Genomic DNA, 19,268 nt, shown 5'->3' with positions numbered 1-19,268 from the left:
CTCCAGCCACTTGCTCTGGCCACTGTTGTTGGTCGTGCCACTGTTCAGTCCATTGCTCTGTCACCAATGGCCTTGCGCCGTCAACTTCTGCTGCCACCTGCCACTGTGACTTGACCTCTGAGAGTAGGTCTCTTGGGGTTCCACAGCTCTCAGTGATTTCAGGTCTCAGTGGGGGAACTCCACTGCTAATGCAGACTGGCAGTCTCTTCCACAGAAACATTGTCCCACAGCAGGTCTAAGCACTTAGACCTGATTATCAGTGGTTTCAGCTCTAGTGGTAACTGAACAAAACAAGTGGGTTACAGCCCATGAAAGCTTATGCCTGCAGAAATTAAATTTGTTAGTCTTTAAAGTGCTACAGGACTCTTGTTGTTTTAACAAAACAAAAGACTCTCTATGGAGCCTAATCAGCTCTATCTTTTAACAAGGGAGGGGCAGGTCAAATAGTGCTTATGACTCAGGCAGAGCCCACACCACCAAGCAAAACACCTTTCCTCACCCTCGCCTCTCTCTCAACTGAGAATCGATCTGGCATCTGAACCCGTCCCTGCTTAGTGAATGCAGTTCAGTTCATGGTGACCCTTCTCAATCAGGTCAGGCTAAGCACAGTTCTGCTGACCTTTACTCATACAATAAGGATAACAACATTTCATTACCCCTGCATTCTAAATTACTAAAGTGATTTGTAACCCAACACCAGTCCAAATCAGTCACTTGGGCAACATAGCTCTGTCTGCTGGATATCTAGGCAGAATAGTGTGTTCATGTGACTACAGTCTGGTGTGGTCCTGAAGCCTTTCCTCCTCACCCCTGAGTTCATCACTAACTGTCAGGGGAGAGCTCATTCAGCCCTCGCTAACAAATCATAATTTAAATTATTAGGTCAGCCAACTTTGCCTAAATGACTACGCCAACACTGTCATAAAAACACAGCAGTGTGAGGAAGCTAGTCTTTGTTCATACTTTTCAAACCTATTAAGCTTTGTCAGGAACAAGTATTTTATTGTATACTGTATATGCTTTTAAAGTGTGTACCAGCGTTTAAATTTCAATTCAAATTTCCAACTACTGATTAAACTGGTAACACTGCGTAACTAGTTGACAACTGGAGAAGTGCTGGAAAAATTCAGGGAGGGTGTAGGGAAATCCCTGGTTACATTGGTGATCAAAAGTGCTGTGATTACAGCACTTCCACCCATCTACTCAGCACTCGTGTTGCCACAGCACGTCCACACTTGGTTCTCTAGCAGCGTGCACTGTGGGCAGCTATTCCAATGTGCAACTCGCCACCTTGTGCCGATAAGAGTTGTGGGAAGGCAGAAAGGATTGCAGTGCATCATGGGTGCGGGTTCAATATCCTATGATGCATTGATTTCTGTCCCATTGTTCTTTCCATTCCCGACTGCGTTTCGTGGCATTTTTCAACGGCCGCCCATTTCCTGTGTGCCTGCCATCTCTGTCTGAAAGGATGGATCCTGTACTGATCTCTGCTGTTGCTGACAGCATTCTGAACACATCGCAGCTGGTTGTGCAACATATCATGAACTCCTACTTGGAACAGGAATCTGAGGTGCCTGATGTGCTGCGTCCCGTGCAAACAAACAGCACTGCATTATTGTTTGCATTCACGGAGCATCTGCACACGATGCACCACCGCTTTTGGGCATGTGAAACAAGCACTGAGTGGTGGGATTGTATTGTTATGCAGGTCAGGGGTGATGAGCAATGGTTGCAGAATTTTTGAATGTGCAAAGCCACCTTCATGGAATTCTGTGCGGAGCTCACCCCTGCCTTGTGGTGCAGGGACACCAGAATGAGAGCTTCCTTCTTGGTGGAGAAGTGCGTGGTGATCGCCGTGTGGAAGCTTGCAACTCCAGACTGCTGCCAGTCGGTTCCTAATCAGTTTGGAGTTGGGAAGCCCCCCGTTGGAGTTGTGTTCTCGCAAGTATGCAGGGTCATGAACTGCATTCTCCTACAAAGGACTGTGGTTCTGGGAAATGTTTGTGAAATAGTGGATGGCTTTGCGGCAATGTGATTTCCTATCAGTGGTGGGGTGATAGATGGCACGCATATCCCAACTTTGGCCCTGGACCATCTTGCAATGGAGTACATCAATAGAAAGAGGTACTTCTCTATGATACTGAAGGCACTTGTGGGTCACCGGGGGCGTTCACTAACATCAACATGGGTTGGTCAGGGAAGGTGCATGATGCACACATCTTCAGAAACATTGGCCTATACAGAACCAAAAGATTCCAATGAGAGATGTGGAGATGCCCATAGTGATGCTGGGAAACCCAGTCTACTCATTAATGCCATGGTTCTTGAAGCCTTACACAGGCAACCTGAATAGCAGCAAAGAGCATGTCAATAACAGGCTGAACAGGTGCCAAATGACTGTTGAATGTATGTTTGGCAGATTAAAAGTTTGCTGGAGATGCCTTTATGGCAGGCTAGACCTAAATGAGGACAATATTCCCAGGGTTATTGCTGCATGCTCACATAATTTATGTGAAGCTAAGGGTTAAATGTTTGCCCCTGAGTGGACCACAGAGGCGGATCACCTTGCATCAAACAGCCAGATGCTAGGGGTTATTAGAGGAGCACGGGGGGGGGGGGGAGGAGGCATTCAGATCAGGGAGGCATTGAGGGCCCATTTTGAGAATGAGAACAAATAAGGTGTTTTTGTGAACAGCGCTGTGTCATGCTATGACTGCTATCCAGCTTGAGCTATGTACCAGTGACAGCTGAAAGTACAGTATGCAACACAGAAATAAAGAATGCTTATTGTTCTCACACTTTGTCTTTTTTAAACAAAAACAGTTTACAACACAAACAAAACACCTTCATGCAGGGGAGAAAGCAGTGAGGGGCAGCGTGAACTATGACAGCTTAGTGGAAAATCTAGCTCTCTCTCTCATAGCTGTCTGAAGGGGTGGAGTGTAAGGGGTAACAAGACGGGCTGGGAGTTTGGTAGGAATGTGTGGGGAAGTTTGGGGAGTGCATGGAAAACAGTTCTGCAGTGGCTGCAAGGAAGGGGTGAGCACTTCTGTGGCCTTTTGGTAGCCCTACTGCAGCTCCTGGATTTTTGCTCAGTACTGCAGCATGTCCTGTTCATAGCCCTTCTCCACCATGGCATGGGAAATCTGGCCATAGGTATCAAAGTTCCTTCAGCTGGAGCGGAGCTGCAACTGCACGGCCGGCTCTCCCCAAATGTCGATAAGATCCAGAAGCTCCAGTGTGCTCCAAGTGCGAGTGTGCTTGGTGCATGGAGCCACCATGTTCAGCTGGGAAGAAGAGATGCGAGTGTTCCCTGCCGACCAAGCAAGAAGTGGAATTTCAAAAATTCCTGGGACTTTAAAGAGAGAGTGGCAGGTGGCTGCAGAGCAGTGGAGTTCAAACTGATGGCCAGAGTGGTCAGGATGGGCATGATGGGTAAACTTCCGGAGGCTGTTTACCGTGACATAACCAACCTTGGTATCTACACTGATGCTTTGTCAATCTAAATTGTGCAAAAAAAGCCCTACACCTCTTGTTGAGGTGGTTTTATTTTGTTGAAAAAACAGGGCAGTTTTATCAGCAGGGGTGTGTGTGTGATTGCAGTGTGTACACCAGTGCTATTTTGTCGAAAAAAGCTGACCTTTGTCAACAAAACAGTCTAGTGTAGATCAGACCCTTGTCTCTTGCAACTCCTGAGACACCTCTGTGCTAACACAGCCAAATTCAGTTGTTTTCAGAAAGCTGTGACAAACAACAACCCTACTGGACTTAGACCAGGTCTATACTTAAGAGGTTTGCTGGTCTAGTTACACTGGCAAAACCATCCTAGTGCAGATGCAACCTATAGCAGCAGAAAAATACTTTTGCTGGTATAACTTATACCAGTTCCCCAAATGAAATAAGGTATACCAATAAAAGCACTTTTATGCCAGTATAACTGCATCCACACTAGGGCATTTTCTGGCATAGAAATGTCATAAAAATCACCCCAATCAACGTTGTTGTACCAGCAAGAGTTTCTAGTGTAGGCTCCTAATTCACCTAGGGAACATCTACATGGTGGTCAGAGGAGTGATGGCAGCTCAGGACTAGGCATAGACATGCTAATTTTAATTCAGCTAGCATGTCTAGAAACAGACATGGTAGCACAGAGCCTGGTGTGGGCTAGAAACATGAATACGTACCCAAGATACAGCTTGCATTGAAGACCATTCCACCACATCTTCTCTGCTATTTTTAGAAGTGCTAGCTAGATTAACGATTTCGTACCCATGGTGGAAAACAAGCTCTTGGCCAGATGGCAGAAGTCATAAGAAGTAATAGAGACCGGTGGAGAGGTTGACTATAAGATTCAACTATCTGATTGCTGAAAGCAGGAGCAAATCAACGACCTATTAAAGCCCTGGCATAACAAAGGAGCTTATATCGTCATCATAGAGACACCACTCCAAGAAGATAAACCTCAGGGACAAGTAAAAATATCTCCCAAATTGACCTTTGAGCAACATACAGAAGTTGTCAAGATGATTGAGTGAAGCCAGGCAAAGCCATAGAAGCTCATTACCACATCATCACGGACCCAAGACCAAAGGTGAAGGTTAAACCATACTGTTTCACTGAGGCTAAAAGAGAAGAGATTAGTACAGAAGTTAAGAGGATGCTGGAGCTAGGAGTCATGGAACAGTCTCATAGTAAGTGCTCCACCCCAGTTGTTCTGGTACCTAAACCAGATAGTATCATGCTATTCTGCAATGACTTCTGAAAATTTAACAAGGTGTCCCAATTTGATGCCGATCCCAGACCTTGAATAGACAAGCTAATTGACTAGCTGGGAAAAGTAAGATTCTTGTCCGCCCTCCAACTGACCAAAGAGTATTGGGAAATTCCTCTGGCAGAGAGGGCCAAAGAGAAGACCGCCTTCTCTATGCCAAAGGGCCTATACCAGTACACAGTCCTCCTTTTGATTTTACGGGGCTCCAGCAACCTTCCAGTGACTCATTGATAAGCTATTATGCTTACATAAAATCATAGAATCATAGAGTTGAAAGGGACCTCAGGAGGTCATCTAGTCCAACCCCCTGCTCAGAGCAGGACTAACCTCAGCTAAATAATCCCAGTGAGGGTTTTGTCAAGTCGCAGCTTAAAAACCTCTAAAGATGGACATTCCACTACCTCCCGAGGTAACCCATTCCAGTGCTTCACCACCCTTCTATTGAAAAACGTTTTCCTAATGTCCAACCTAGACCTTCCCCCCCTGCAACTTGAGACCATTGCTCTTTGTTCTGTCATCTGCTACCACTGAGAACAGCCTACCTCCATCCTCCCTGGAACCCCCTTCCAGGTAAAGGCTGCTATCAAATCCCCCCCTCATTCTTCTTTTCTGTAGACTGAACAAGCCTAGTTCCTTCAGCCTCTCCTCATAAGTCCTGTGCTCCATCCCCCTAATCATTTTTGTTGCCCTCCACTGGACTCTTTCCAACTTGTCCACATCCTTTTTGTAGTGGGGGGCCCGAAACTGGACACAATACTCTAAATGCGGCCTTACCAATGCTGAATAGAGGGGAATAATCACTTCCTGCGTCCTGCTGGCAATGCCCCTCCTAATGCAGCCCAATATGCTATTAGCCTTCTTGACAACCAGGGCACACTGTTGACTCATATCCAGATTCTTATCCATTGTTACCTCAGGTCCTTTTCTGCAGAACTGCTGCCTAGCTCGTCGGGCCCCAGTCTGTAGCTGTGCATGGCATTCTTCCGTCCTACGTGGAGGACTCTGCACTTGTCCTTGTTGAACCTCATTAGATTTCTTTTGGCCCAATCCTCCAGTTTGTTTAGGTCCTTCTGTATCCTATCCCTACCTTCCAGGGTATCTACCACTCCCCCTAGCTTAGTGTCATCTGCAAACTTGCTGAGGGTGTAATCTACACCATCCTCCAGATCATTAATGAAGATCTTGAACAAAACTGGCCCCAGGACCGACCCCTGGGGCACTCCGCTTGTGACTGGTTGCCGGCTAGACATGGAGCCATTGATCACTACTCGTTGAGCCCTATGCTCTAGCCAGTTCTCTATCCATTTTATAGTCCATTCATCCAACCCATATTTCCTTAACTTGCTGATAAGACTACTGTGAGAGACAGTATCAAAAACTTTGCTAAAGTCAAGGTATATCACTTTCACCGCTTTCCCCACATCCACAGAGCCAGTCATCTCTTCATAGAAAGCAATCATATTGGTCAGGCATGACTTTCCCTTAGTGAATCCATGTTGACTGTTCCTGATCACCTTCCTCTCTTCCAAGTGCCTTAAAATGGATTCCTGCTCCATGATTTTTCCAGGGATTGAAGTGAGGCTGACCGGTCTGTAGTTCCCCGGATCCTCTTTCCTCCCTTTCTTGAAGATGGGCACTATATTTGCTTTTTTCCAGTCATCAGGGACCTACCCCAATTGCCACAAGCTTTCAAAGATAATAGCCAATGGTTCTGAAATCACATCAACCAACTCCCTGAGCACCCTCTGGTGCATTGCATCCGGCCCCATGGACTTGTGTATGTCCAATCCTTCTAAATAGTCTTGGACCTGTTCCTTTAGCGCTGCTGGATGTTCACCTTCTTCCCATTCTGTGCCACCCAGTGCAGCAGTCTGGGAGCTGACCTTGTCTGTGAAGACAGAGGCAAAAAAGGCATTGAGTACCTCAGTTTTCTCCACATCCTCTGTCACTAGGTTGCCTCTCCCATTCTGTAAGGGGCCCACACTTTCCCTAATCTTCCTCTTGTTGGTAACATACCTGTAGAAACCCTTTTTGTTCCCCTTCACGGCCCTTGCTAGCTGCAACTCTAATTGTGCTTTGGCCTTCCTGATTTCATTCCTGCACGTTCGAGCAATATTTTTATAATCCTCCCTAGTCATCTGACCAAGCTTTCACTTCTTGTAAGCTTCTTTTTTGTGTTTAAGTTCACCAAAGACTTCTTTGTTAAGCCAAGCTGGACGCCTGCCATATTTGCTATTCTTTCTGCACATCGGGATGGTTTGTTCTTGTGCCCTCAATAAGGTGTCTTTAAAATACAGCCAGCTCTCTTAGATTCCTTTCCCCCTCATATTAGCCTCCCAAGGGATCCTGCCCATCAGCTCCCTGAGGGAGTCAGTTTTCTTTTTGGAAGTCCATGGTCCGTATCCTGCTGTTCTCCTTTCTTCCTTTTGTCAGGATCCTGAACTCGACCATCTCATGGTCACTGCTGCCTAGGTTGCCACCCACTTCTACTTCCCCTAACCAATCTTCCCTGTTTGTGAGCAACAGGTCAAGAGAAGCACGGCCCCTAGTTGGCTGCTCCAGCACTTGCACCTGGAAGTTGTCCGCAACACTTTCCAAAAACTTCTTGGATTGTTTGTGCTCTGCTGTATTGCTCTTCCAGCAGATGTCAGGGTGATTGAAGTCCCCCATGAGAACCAGGTCCTATGAATTGGAAACTTCCCCTACTTGACTGAAGAAAGCCTCATCTACCTCGTCCTCCTGGTTTGGTGGTCTATAACAGACACCCACCACGACATCACCCTTATTGTATACATGTCAGGTATACATCCACTTACTTGGATGATGTAGTCATATACAGCCAACATTGGGGGACATACCTAGAAAAGGTGGAAGCAGTACTAGATACACTGAGGAAAGTGGTCCTCACTGCTAACCTGTCCAAATGTGCAGTAGGGATAGTAAAAGTCAAATAACTCAAGTCCATCATGGGAAGAGGCATAGTGAAACCCCAGCTCAACAAATTAGAGGCAATACAAAGTTAGTATCTACTAATCGGGAGAAACAGGTCAGAGTATTTCTAGGGTTAGTGGGGTATTACAGCACTTCATCCCCCACTTAGCCACCAGGGCAAATTGACAGATCTGATAAAGGCCCGAGGCCCAGACATAGTAACATGGAGTAGCAGAAAAAGCTCTTGCAGATCTAAGGACAGCCCTCTGCAGTAATCCAGTGCTAGTATCCCCAAATGTTGAGAAGGAGTTCAGATTATAAATGGATAGCTCTGAAGGAGGGTTGGGAGCAATACTTTCTCAACTGGTAGGAGAGGAAGAACACCCAGTTTTGTATCTCAGTGGAAAATTCCTTCCCAGAGAAGAAAAGTATGCTGTAGTGCAGAAGGAGTGCCTCATAGTAAAATGGGCCATGGTATTACCTGACTGGACAGAGGTTTACCCTTGTTATGGCCCATGTTCCTCTTAAGTGTATTTACCAGAATAAAGGAAAAAAATGCAAGAGTAACAAGACGGTTCCTGTTTCTACAACCCTTCCACTGCAAAGTGCCGCATAGGGCAGGAATCAGGCATGGCAATGACAATGGCCTATCAAGGGTACACTTTTTCTTGGCCTTTACAGCCCAACCTCATAGTATTGTGGGGGGAAAGGGGGCAGATATGTGACAAAATCAGACCTGGCAGCTATAGGAGAGTGGTGGAAGATAGGTATATCAGTGCTAGAATGGTGAAGGCCCTTTTCCCTATGAATTGAAAAGATATTATCTCAGGTTAATCAAAGTCACCTGAGTCCAATTAAGGGGTCCTGGTGATCTTTGAACACCCTCTTCCAGTGAGAGAGATGGAAGAGGGATGAGGAACAACTGCAGCAAGGTTAGAGGATGCAGGGAGAAAAGGCTTCTAGGTGGAGGGCTGTTTTCTTCCCTCAGTAAAACTGAGTTTATGGCTATACTACAGATTAGGTTGATATAATTTATGTCGCTTAAGGATGTGAATAAGCCACCCCTCCGAGCAACGTAAGTTACACCAACCTAAGTGCCAGTGTGAACAGAACTATGTCAGTGGAAGAGCTCTCCCACCAGCACAGCTACTGCTGCTTCTTGGGGATGGATTAATTAAGTTGATGAGAGAGCTCTCTCCAGTCATCTTAGAGCATCTGCACTAGCAGCATGACAGTGGTGCAGCTGCATCAGTGTGTCACTGCTGTAAGCTCTCTAGTGTAGCCATAGGTTGAGTTTACATCTGTTTGGGGAAGGGCTGGTGACCAGAAGCCAACATACTAAGTCAGTGATCCGGTGGGAGCAAGGAAATGTACAGTTTTTGTGTTGTGGGTGTTTTTTTGCTTAAGAGAACTACTTGGGCTACCCAGAGCTTGCCTTGTAAATATACCAAAGTTAAGAATTAAAAACCTCTGCAGTAGAACTGATTTACTTCAGTGCCTCGCCTCTGCCAGAGGGAGAAATGCTGAGCCTGACACGGGGAAAGAGGTGCCTTGCCACAGTATGTTGACTTAATTTAATAGCAGAGCTGTTATAAAACTGATAGAAAAGTGACACAATAGCTCAATAACAGCTCCTGGTAAGAAAGTCTGCTGTAGAACTGGGTGAATATTTAATTTTCAGTTTGCTGGCCATACAAACAAACACAAATTTAGATCAACTTGAAATAAAAAAAAATTCAAATTTTTCATTAAACCAAAAAGTAAAAAAATAGTAAAATAAATCAATTAATTTTGGATTGAATGAAACTTTTTGATTGACCTGTAACAAAATGATTCATTTCAATTTTGAAAGTTTAAAAACTTTATTTTTTTTTAAATAAAATTTAATTAAGTTTCATAACAAAAAGCTTTTTTCAGATAAACAAAACTGAAACATTTCAATCTGAACATAATGAAATAAATCATTCTGATTCTTTTACAATTTTTTTTCCAGCTGAAATAACTCAGCAATTCAACACAAATTTGCCAAATGTTTCAGTTGGCCAGAATCTGTCGTTTTTCAGTGGGAAAAATCTTTTGGTGGCAACATGTTGCCCCGCTGTAGTCAGTAGGTGAGACACAATACCTGATCTATGTGCTCTGACAATGCTAATTTCAGGCACCAGCCAGAGCTGCTTTGCTAATGCTGGAAAGTAATAGATTAAAAAGCCACTTCTTTTGAATGGTTGTTGATACTGAAAACCTGTGTTTTTTATAATTTCAAGATTTATTAGTTACACTGTAAACCGACTGAGTCAGTCTGAGTCAGACTGAGCTGCAGTTTCATCTTGAATGCAGAAATAACTGAAAACCCTGCATATTCGCCTATTGCACAGACTAGAAATGTTACTAAATTACTTTCACTTTCAAAATGAATACTTACACATACTTACAACAAACAGGAAAAAGAACAAAGAAATCACATGTTTTGGGAAGGCATTTCAAATACAGTATATATAGGCAGACCTGAAATGGAAATTCTTTCCTGATGAAGATAACAGGCGCATACAGGCATCTTTATGATCAGGAATCCGATTCAAGGTAGGGTAAATGAATGGTAAGACTTTTTCAACTGCTAAATCCTGTATGACTTGCTTAGTTGGTTTGTGATGGGAGTTATGCCTGAATAAAGACTGCATGATTTGTCTGTATTTCTGATGTTCATAACAAACCTTTAAATTAAGGTTAAACAAATAGTAGCGTCCTTCCTCTGCATGAGCCATATTACTTTGAAATTAGAATTACATTTCCTGTCTTGGTGAAATTGCCCTGTTGACTAAAATGGAGGATTGAATATTTTTATAAAGTTCCTTTCTAAATTCTGAGTCACAGGAATTATGATACATTGTGGTATAAACTCTGATTCGCCCCAGCCCTATTGCAGATGGTATATGAAATGACATGATTTCCTTCAGCTGACTATAAATTCACTCCTCCTACTCAATGAACATTAGTTAGGCATCAGTGTTAGGCATAAAACCACCTAGAAAAGAGAGCGAATGAAATAAAGGTTTTAAAAAAGACAGCAAGTAAGATAGTATAACAGAAAGATAAAGGAACAGGAGGGAAGGGAAGATTGGGGTCAGGGTGAGGAAAGGAAAACAACATCTCTCTTCCCATCTGCCAGGGGTTAATAAAATCTACAAATTAAATGCAATGTTGATCTTGAAAATGTAATCTTTGTAGCTCAGAAATGCACAAGTGAAAGCTCTCACAGATTTTGGCCTTCATCCTGCAAACCCCTGCATAGGTGCGTATGTGTTTGCAGATCAGGGCCTATGTCCATTATACATAATGCATTTACAGTATTAACTGTGTGAAAAAGAATGTAAAATATTACCAGTTGATGGTCCCATCTCACAGCCCATCTTCTTCCACTGTCCTTTTCATGAGGAGAACAGTTTTGCATTTAGTGAAAATTATTATTTACTTGTTTATGCACTACTGCGTGGGATTTATCAACATCATGCAATTTAATTTGTCTTGATGCTGCTAATTATATTTGACAAATATAATTTTTGCTAAAGTTTTTGTGCTAGTGAAAGGATGAGAGGGAGAGAGGGAGAGCGAGAATGTTTTACTTCCTCATTTTGTGTCCTCAATCAAAAGCTTTACACTCCAATTCTGCAAGCGGGGCTGAATTTGTGGTGTTTGTTTTCACATGAACTGCTTCTTCCTGGATAGCTTATGGCTTGAAATTCAAATCCTAAAATGAAAAGCTGGAATCATTTGTTGAAGAGAATTAAGGTCAATGAAATCAGAGATTTAGAATTCATTAAAATGTTAAAAAGAAACCCTACCTACATCACTTTACTTCTCTTATCTGAAAACTAAGATGGAGGCATTATTGTTTTTCAGATTTGTAGCTGATACAATGTTGGCTACTTTCATAATTTCATTGTTTAGTGATATTTGGTACTTTTTTAAATCCTCAGCTCTTGGAGTCAGGTGTTTAGGTGAGACTCTCAGCTTTCATTTATAAACAAAGTCAGATTCTCTCTCTCATCACTGGGGAGAAAAGCTACAAAACATGATCCCCCAAAAGGCTCAAAAACCAGGAGGCAAAGGAAAAAAAAGACCCCAATATATTTTTTTTTAAAAGTCTCATGATTTTTCAAGCCAATCTCGTGATCATTTGGTGTCCATCTCATGAATCCCTGCTGAAACAGCTCTTTGGTGGGTTTTCCAGGATAAGCCAAAAAAATGAAATGTGCAGAATGCGATGGCAAATGTCTGGAAGGAGGGACACTATGTCTGGAATGTCAGCAGGCTCTGAAGGGCACAAATGGATCGCAAAGTAAGACAGAAGGTAATGTAAAGCATTATATGTATTATTGGTGGGTTGAACATTCACTGTCAGTGACTCATTGGATTTGTAGAATGGTGAGTTCTTCCTCCAGGGAACCAGGGAAAGTCCAAACAAACATTGGATAAAAAGAACCCCAGCACTGTTATTTTGTAAAATCTCACGCTTTGCATTTTCTCCCATTTTTTATTTTTTTCACTCCTTTTCAGTTAAAAAAGTGTGAAAAGTCTTTCACCCCAAAAAACTTTCTCATATTTTTTAGTTATTTTCCAACAAGGAAAATGTTAAACAAAAAAAGTTGGAAAAAGTGGATCCCTCTCCACACACATACAACCTCTCACTTTTAAAACTTTCCTCTTCCTCTTCTGGTGAAAGTAAAAGGGAGGATTAAAGAGAAGGGAAAACCCCAGAAGATCCCCAAATCAGAATTTTTCAAAAATCTCAAATAAAATGCCATTTTGAAGCTAAAATTAAATGAACTGTCAATTAAAAATGAAAAAAATATTTTTTTTAACATTTTCTACAGGAAAATTGAAAATTTCCATTTTCTTGTGAAAAATTTCATTTTTGAGTAAACATTTCTTCTCAAATTTTTTTTTACCCAAAACACTCTAATCTTAAGTCTTTTTAAAATGGATTCACAGGGACTTATTTTCTGGTGTAGAGAGAAACCCAAAGATCGTCACCTCTGTGCAGGCTTGTATCATTTAAGCTGAAAAATAACTATGTTAGCTGGAATCAATAGTAGGCTTTTATCCTCCATCAGCTCGATTTTCAAAGACATGGATGTTAAGTACTTAACTGGAATTTGCACCTATGAAAATTTTTCCCTAAATGATTAAGCCACTGGAAAGAGACATGACATACATAGGCCTGGTCTATACCTCTGAGAACTGTAACTATGCCAACCTAATCCCTGGTGTAGACCCTGCTAGCGTGATGGAAGAACGCTTTTATCAATCGAGCTATCATCGCTCAGTGATGTGATTACCTACAATCCTGGAAAAACCCCTTTGTCTCTGTAGGCTGCCTATATACTATAGAGTTATACCAGCATAGCTATAGCTATATAGATACGCAGCTATAGTCCCTGTAGTGTAAGCAAGCCCTTAAACCAGTATTTTATGCTTGTGTGATGTCCACCTTCTTCGCTGATACTCTGAGGATTGAACCAGAGACCTGCAGAGCTAACAGCACAAGAGTCTACAGTTTGAGCTAAAAAGGGCAGTCCTCTGCAGCTTGGGGCTATAGCAACTCACATTTTCTGTGGATTGGTGCAGATGGGGACCCGTAGCCCAGTCAGCAGTGGGTTATACTTGCACCTTGTGCAAAGTGGTGTGAAATGCTACCACCAGTGTAAACAAGTGAACAATGCTGATCTCACTTTGCAAGGTGTGGACAGTTAGCCCTGCAGACCGGTTATCTATAATATTCAATAGGGAAAGTTGTTTTACAGAGGATTGCTGTCACTTGCTAATGAAACGCTGCATGCCACTGTGTGTGTGTGGGGGGGGGGGATTTCTCCCTAACTATCAAATTTTAATATTAACATATTCATTGTTTTTAGAGAAGTTACATTTGACAGAATTATCAAATTAAGAGTCTGATCCAAAACTGAGGCCTCGTGTAGTGTAATCTTCTTTCTTTCTTTTGCACATGTTTCTGTTTAGTTGATGCTTTACCAATAACTCATTATTAATGTCAAATTTTCCAAAACCTCATTAAAATATTTAGAAAATGTTCAGAAATGACTGCAAAAACATTCTTACATCTTTGAACATCTTCCTGGGCATCTACTGGCTTTTCCACTCCACTTATTGATAGTAATAATTGTTAATAATAATAAATAATAATAATAATTAATAATACACACCTTAACTGAGCTAGGGGCCCCATTGTGCCAGTGCTGCACAGACACACACTGACTGAGATCATGGCCCCATCTTGCTGGATGCTGCACAGACTCATCTCCACCGAGTGCGGGGCTTTGTCATGCTGGTTTATGCACAGACACAGAGTGATTGAGATTTGGGTCCCGTTCTGCTGGGTGCTGCATAGATATACACAAAGACCTTTCCCTACTTTGAAGAGATATACCGAAAAATGTATATTTTTGCATATTACTCAGCAGTGGGGTAAAGTGGGGGATAGACTTTCCTTGTGATTGAGATTCAGTGTAGCTTCTCTCTTAGATGGTCATTTAAATGAAACTGGGAATTTGCCATGACACTCAGTGGACAGATGCTGTTTTTCTGTTTTTGATTTTTTTCACACCAGGAACTAAATTTTTAGAACTGGATAAAAATGAACCAAACCCTCTACATTCAGGACTTTCAGAAGATGCCACTTCAGAACAGAATCCAGGACCTGGACCTCAGCCACCCTCTGATTCTGCTGAAGCAACCAATCAGGTGGGGCTTTCATTTCCTTAGGAGCAATAGGAACTGAGCTTAGTTTTATGGCTGGTCAGGAATTTTCCAATGATACGTTTTTGTTAGAAAATGCTGATTTGCTGAAATTGAAATTCTTTGCAGAAACATTTTAGTTTCAATGGACTTTCTCAAAAACACAGGACTGGTTTCCTGCCAATTCACCAGGCAGGGAGCAGGGGGACTGGCATTCCAGGATCCATGGGTTCAGGGTATCCTCACCAGGCAGACTGCTATAGGGCAGAAACCCCATGGCTTCCAGGTTTCCTGCCATGGAGACTCTGAGGTGGCAGCCCTGGAAGCTCTCAGAGACCTGGCTGGATCTGGCACTCTCAGATCTTCTAGGCATGCCACTCTGCAGCAGGAGACTTTCTGGGCTGCTCCTGACCGTGGGGAACTTCTGGGGCTTGAGCCCCTTGAGGCATCAGCAGCAGCCCAGGGAGTCCCTTGGAGGCAGAGCAGCCAGCTGCTCCTTTTTGTTTTGAAAAGTCAAACTGAAACATGTTGATTTTCTTGAAACAATTTAATTTCTTTTCTGTGGGAAATACTGATATTTTTAGACAGTCTTCACTAGAAACGCTGCAGCTGTGCCACAATAGTGTTTCAGAGGGATTCTTCAATTGCAGTGGGTAATCCACCTCCCCGAGAGGAGAATGGAATTCTTCTGTCAACCTAGCACTGTCTACACTGGCGTTTAGGTTGGCTTAACTACGTCGTTCAGGGGTGTGGACGTTTTGCCTCTCTGAGCGACATAGCTGGGTCCATTTAACTTTCTAATATGAACCTGGCCCTAGTTCTTCTTCGAGGAGTGTCCTTGTGGGTGCTCCACTTTAGGTTCCCTGTGAGTGAGATCGGAGATCTTTCGTAGCAGTGCCTGGTTGGGCCACACATGCGCTGAAACCGCCTTGTGCTGTGTTCGGAGGTTACATAGCGCTGCGCGACCAACCATCCCTCAGTTCCTTCTCTACCGCCTTTGGCTTGAGTTGGAGCTCTCAGCAGTGCCCTTCTTTCTGATTTGGAACTGAAATAGTTGATAGTTATTAAGATTAGGAATTATTTAGCACTTAATTAACTTACTCTCTTCCCCTTTCTTTAACCCTATTCAAAAAGAAAGACAAAACATTATTATTTTTTCTCTCTCTCTTCCCTTCTAATAGTAAATAGGTAGGAAATAGGTTTATTTAGAATTTATACGATAATATAACAGCTATCACACCTTCCAGATTTTGGGGCAGAGAAAAACAAACAAACACAACAACCCTGGTATGTCTGATTCCCCAGGGTTTAAGTGGTGCCTGACCTGCAGGCTCTCCATTCCACTTTCAGATGGATATGCTCAGTGTGTCTGCTGCCTGGGTGAATCACATATTCCCCAGAAGTGCTGACATTGCCTCAATTTGAAGGCAAGACCAAGGAAGGCTAGAGTCCTTCAACTAAAACTCCTGTTGATGGAGAAATCACTACGACCAGCGTCAGAGCCCGAGCTAGGGTCCCCTCTGGGACAACGATCACCATTGGCAGACTCTGATATAGAACTGGCCACAAAGGTGCTTACTAAAGAGCTCACGCCTAAAAAGACTTAAAAAAGCCCTCCTCAACTTCACCTGAGAGGGAACCGACAAAAAAAAGCGTTCCTTGGCCACAGAAACTTCATTGGTACCATCAGCACAAAGTGCTACTGACTCTGACGCTCGTCCGTTACCCAGACAGTGAAAGACCTTAAGAGGGCAAGCTCTGACAAAGGCACTAAGGGCAGGAGAAGTCCAGAGCCTTAGTACCCCCAGAGCTGGAAAGACATTCTGCACTGAGCACTTCAACCGCACAGCAGCCGATGGCACCACCTGCAGTACTGAGTAAACCCTCAGCACCGACAATGACTGCCTTGGTACTGCCACCTACGCCAACAGCAGTACCGTCCCTTCGTCGAGTATTGCCCCTGTGGGTGCTCCACTCTAGGTGTTTGTGCAACCTCATGTCCTCGATCAGAGATTTTTACCAGCAGTGCTTGTTCGGGTCACGCATACGCCGACCCTATCTCACGGCGCCATTGGCCCCTTTTTCGGCGCACGCGACCTGACCTCATCAGTTCCTTCTCAACCATCTGCCGTCCAAGATGGAGCCCTCAGCAGTTCTCCTTAGCTCGTTAAATAATTCTTTAATAGTTAGCTTTCTGTACACATTTAGTCAGTTTGCTTTTAATTTTAGCCTTAGTACTTACCGTTCCCAAGATAAATAAATAAATTTCCTCTTTCAACTATACACTTCCTCATAGAATTAGTTAGCTTTTATTTTCTTCCCTCTCACTGGACTGTGCATCATGTCGGATTCACTGGGCTTCAAAAGATGCAACTCGTGTAGGTACATAATGCCAGCATCTGACAGACACTCACAGTGCATCAGATGCCTGGGTGAGGGACACACAACACAGAAATGTGTCCACTGCAAAAATCTGAAAGCCAGAGCCAGGTCTGACAGAGACCTGTGACCGAAATTTATCCTGATGGAGAAGTCACTCAGACCCGCTTCTGATCCTGGACAAGGTAACACCTCGTTGCAGCAAGAGTCTACCAGGAAATTGTGGTACTCGGTGTGTTGGTAGATGCTGTCACCGGTGTTTATCAGTGTAGGCTGCGTGCGTGTGTCCCTGTGTAGATGCTGTCCCAGCTCTGGCCAGGGAACTGAGATGGCTCTCACGATCGAATGAGTCGACACGACCACAGATTAGCTGAGTAACGAAGGCGCCCAATTGAGGTTTATTGCGTGCGGCACAATGAGAAATGACTTACAGAGTATCTCTGGGTCAGTTTCATATCGGCGGCGTTACAATGGTCTCGGCCCAACGGCGGGACTTTCCGTTATCCCCTAGACCGGACACTGGTATTCCCTCTGACATCCTCTTTTATACACTATTACATACACTTTCGGTCTGCCCCCTTTCACGTAGGTAGTTGCCACCCTCCTGACGTAGTCTAATACCACCTTTTTCCGTTGATTGGCTGATTTGGGCACCGCCACCCCATGTATCATTTCTACCCATCAAAGTGTCATTTCAGAGAGTTAGTATCTTGGTACCTCTTATACCCACTACTTATTTTAGTAATATTTTGGCAGTCTTACAACCTTGCAGAATCAGCACTTTCCTATACCAGTCTCAGTTAACTTGAGTGACCCCTTATACCTTCTGTTCACTCGGCTTTTTCCATTTAGGCCTTAGCCTGTTTTACAGGCCTTAAGCTCTCACTTCTTACTACAGAAATGACATTCAACCCCACCTGGAACTGACCATGCCAAGAAAAGGAGGTCACCGCCCGCAGCGGGTAAAAGATGACACAAAGATGGCAAAGTGATAAGTAATGAGAACAGGATCGTTATACAGAAAGATCGGAATCAGTTGGTAAACTTGGCTTATATGAAAGCAGCCAAATGCAAGCTTGTCCATCTAGGAACAAAGAATGTAGGTAAAGGATGGGGGCCCCCAAGCATTGGGATTGGGTCCCACCAAGCAGTGACACTGAAAAAGACCTAAGATACCTGGTGGAAATCAACCAAATAGGAGCTCCCAGTGTGATGCTGTATCAGAGGGTAACATGGCTGTATGTGCAGGGGAATTTCAGTTCCGGTGTCCACACTTCATAATGGATGGTGACAAACTGGAAAGGGCTCAGGGAAGATTGACAAAAATTTGTTAAAGATAAACTTTTTTTCGATGGGAAAAATTTTCAATTTTCCAATCATTTCTTATATTTAGATACCTTATAAAAGCCTGATCCAAAGTCTCAATGAAATCATGAAGATTCTTTCCACTGACTTCCATAGGTTTTGGATCTGGCCTTAAACGGTCATTTTCAGAAGCATTGGGCACCCAGCAGCTCCTAATCTAGTCAACGGGATCTGTTGGCTTATGCTGGTGGAAATCTTTCCAAACATTTTTTTTTTGGTGGAAAATCTGTTTTTTGACTAAATCAAGATTTCCTGAATAGTGTCCACTTTTCTCAAAATCTTTTGATTTTTTTGGCCAAAAATTATTCAGTTTTTAATGGTTATTGCCCAAAATTATTTAGGTTTTTGGAGGTGTTGGGCTAAATAATGTTATGGTGTTGAGCAGATTTTTGACAACCTCCCATTTCCAATCAGCTCTACTGCTTGATGCTCAGCACATTTGAAAATCACATATTTAATTGCCTAAATTTGGATGTAGGAACCTAATGTTAGCCTCTTGTTTTTGAAAATTTTAGCCATAACCCAGTGGTAATTAATCTGTTCAATTAATCTGTTGTTCATGTTGTTCATATTGACTTGTCTGCCTGTCAAAAGGCTGTATTTGGCATGAATCAAGCCTCTCCTTCGTTTAAAGAGTCATTCCATTCATGCTTTGATTAACTTCCTTTTGCAAGGAACTCAAGGTCAGAGCTACAGGCCGAGCTACTGGTGAAGCAGAGACTGAGGAGCAGAAAGAGGGGGACACACCAAATAGTACAGGTAACCATTTCATTTCCCTCGTGATTTTTTTTTTAAAAAAGCTGGTTGAAAATTTTAGATAGAACAATTTCCATACAGTTTTTTACAAATGGAAACATCTCATTTAGACAATGTCAAAATGTTTGTTTTGATAGTGTTGTTTTGATTCACTTTGTTCTGACTTTTATATTAAATATTAAATTTAATATCACATGTATAATATGTATTCATATATATGTATGATATTTAACATTTTAATATAACATAAAAGTCAAAATAAAGTGAATCAGAGTGACATCGTTGAAATAACATATTTCAATATTCCTGAAAAGAA

The 19,268-nt window shown here is 42.9% G+C and overlaps 1 protein-coding gene across 3 annotated transcripts in view; it reads left to right on the top strand.

Annotated features, from left to right (window-relative positions):
- Positions 1-10,175: 10,175 nt before the first annotated feature.
- Positions 10,176-19,268, top strand: part of LOC137157787 (E3 ubiquitin-protein ligase rnf213-alpha-like) — a 213,110-nt gene continuing 204,017 nt past the window's right edge. For 2 of the 3 annotated variants that reach the window (XM_067555197.1, XM_067555195.1), the window contains exons 1-4: positions 10,250-10,298; positions 11,931-12,050; positions 14,325-14,458; positions 18,871-18,955. In XM_067555197.1, the coding sequence (XP_067411298.1) occupies positions 11,945-12,050; positions 14,325-14,458; positions 18,871-18,955 (325 nt within the window). In that variant the 5' untranslated portion in view covers positions 10,250-10,298; positions 11,931-11,944. Of the gene's footprint in view, positions 10,299-11,930; positions 12,051-14,324; positions 14,459-18,870; positions 18,956-19,268 lie in introns of all 3 variants that reach the window. The other variant, XM_067555196.1, reaches the window with a different exon arrangement.

Source organism: Emydura macquarii, unplaced genomic scaffold (genome assembly GCF_026122565.2).
Source record: "Emydura macquarii macquarii isolate MOO-44397 ecotype Brisbane River unplaced genomic scaffold, CSIRO-AGI_Emac_v2 contig_1566, whole genome shotgun sequence".
Classification (NCBI taxonomy): domain Eukaryota; kingdom Metazoa; phylum Chordata; order Testudines; family Chelidae; genus Emydura; species Emydura macquarii.
Note: the sequence above shows the minus strand (reverse complement) of the source record. Positions and strands in the feature narration are given on the sequence as shown.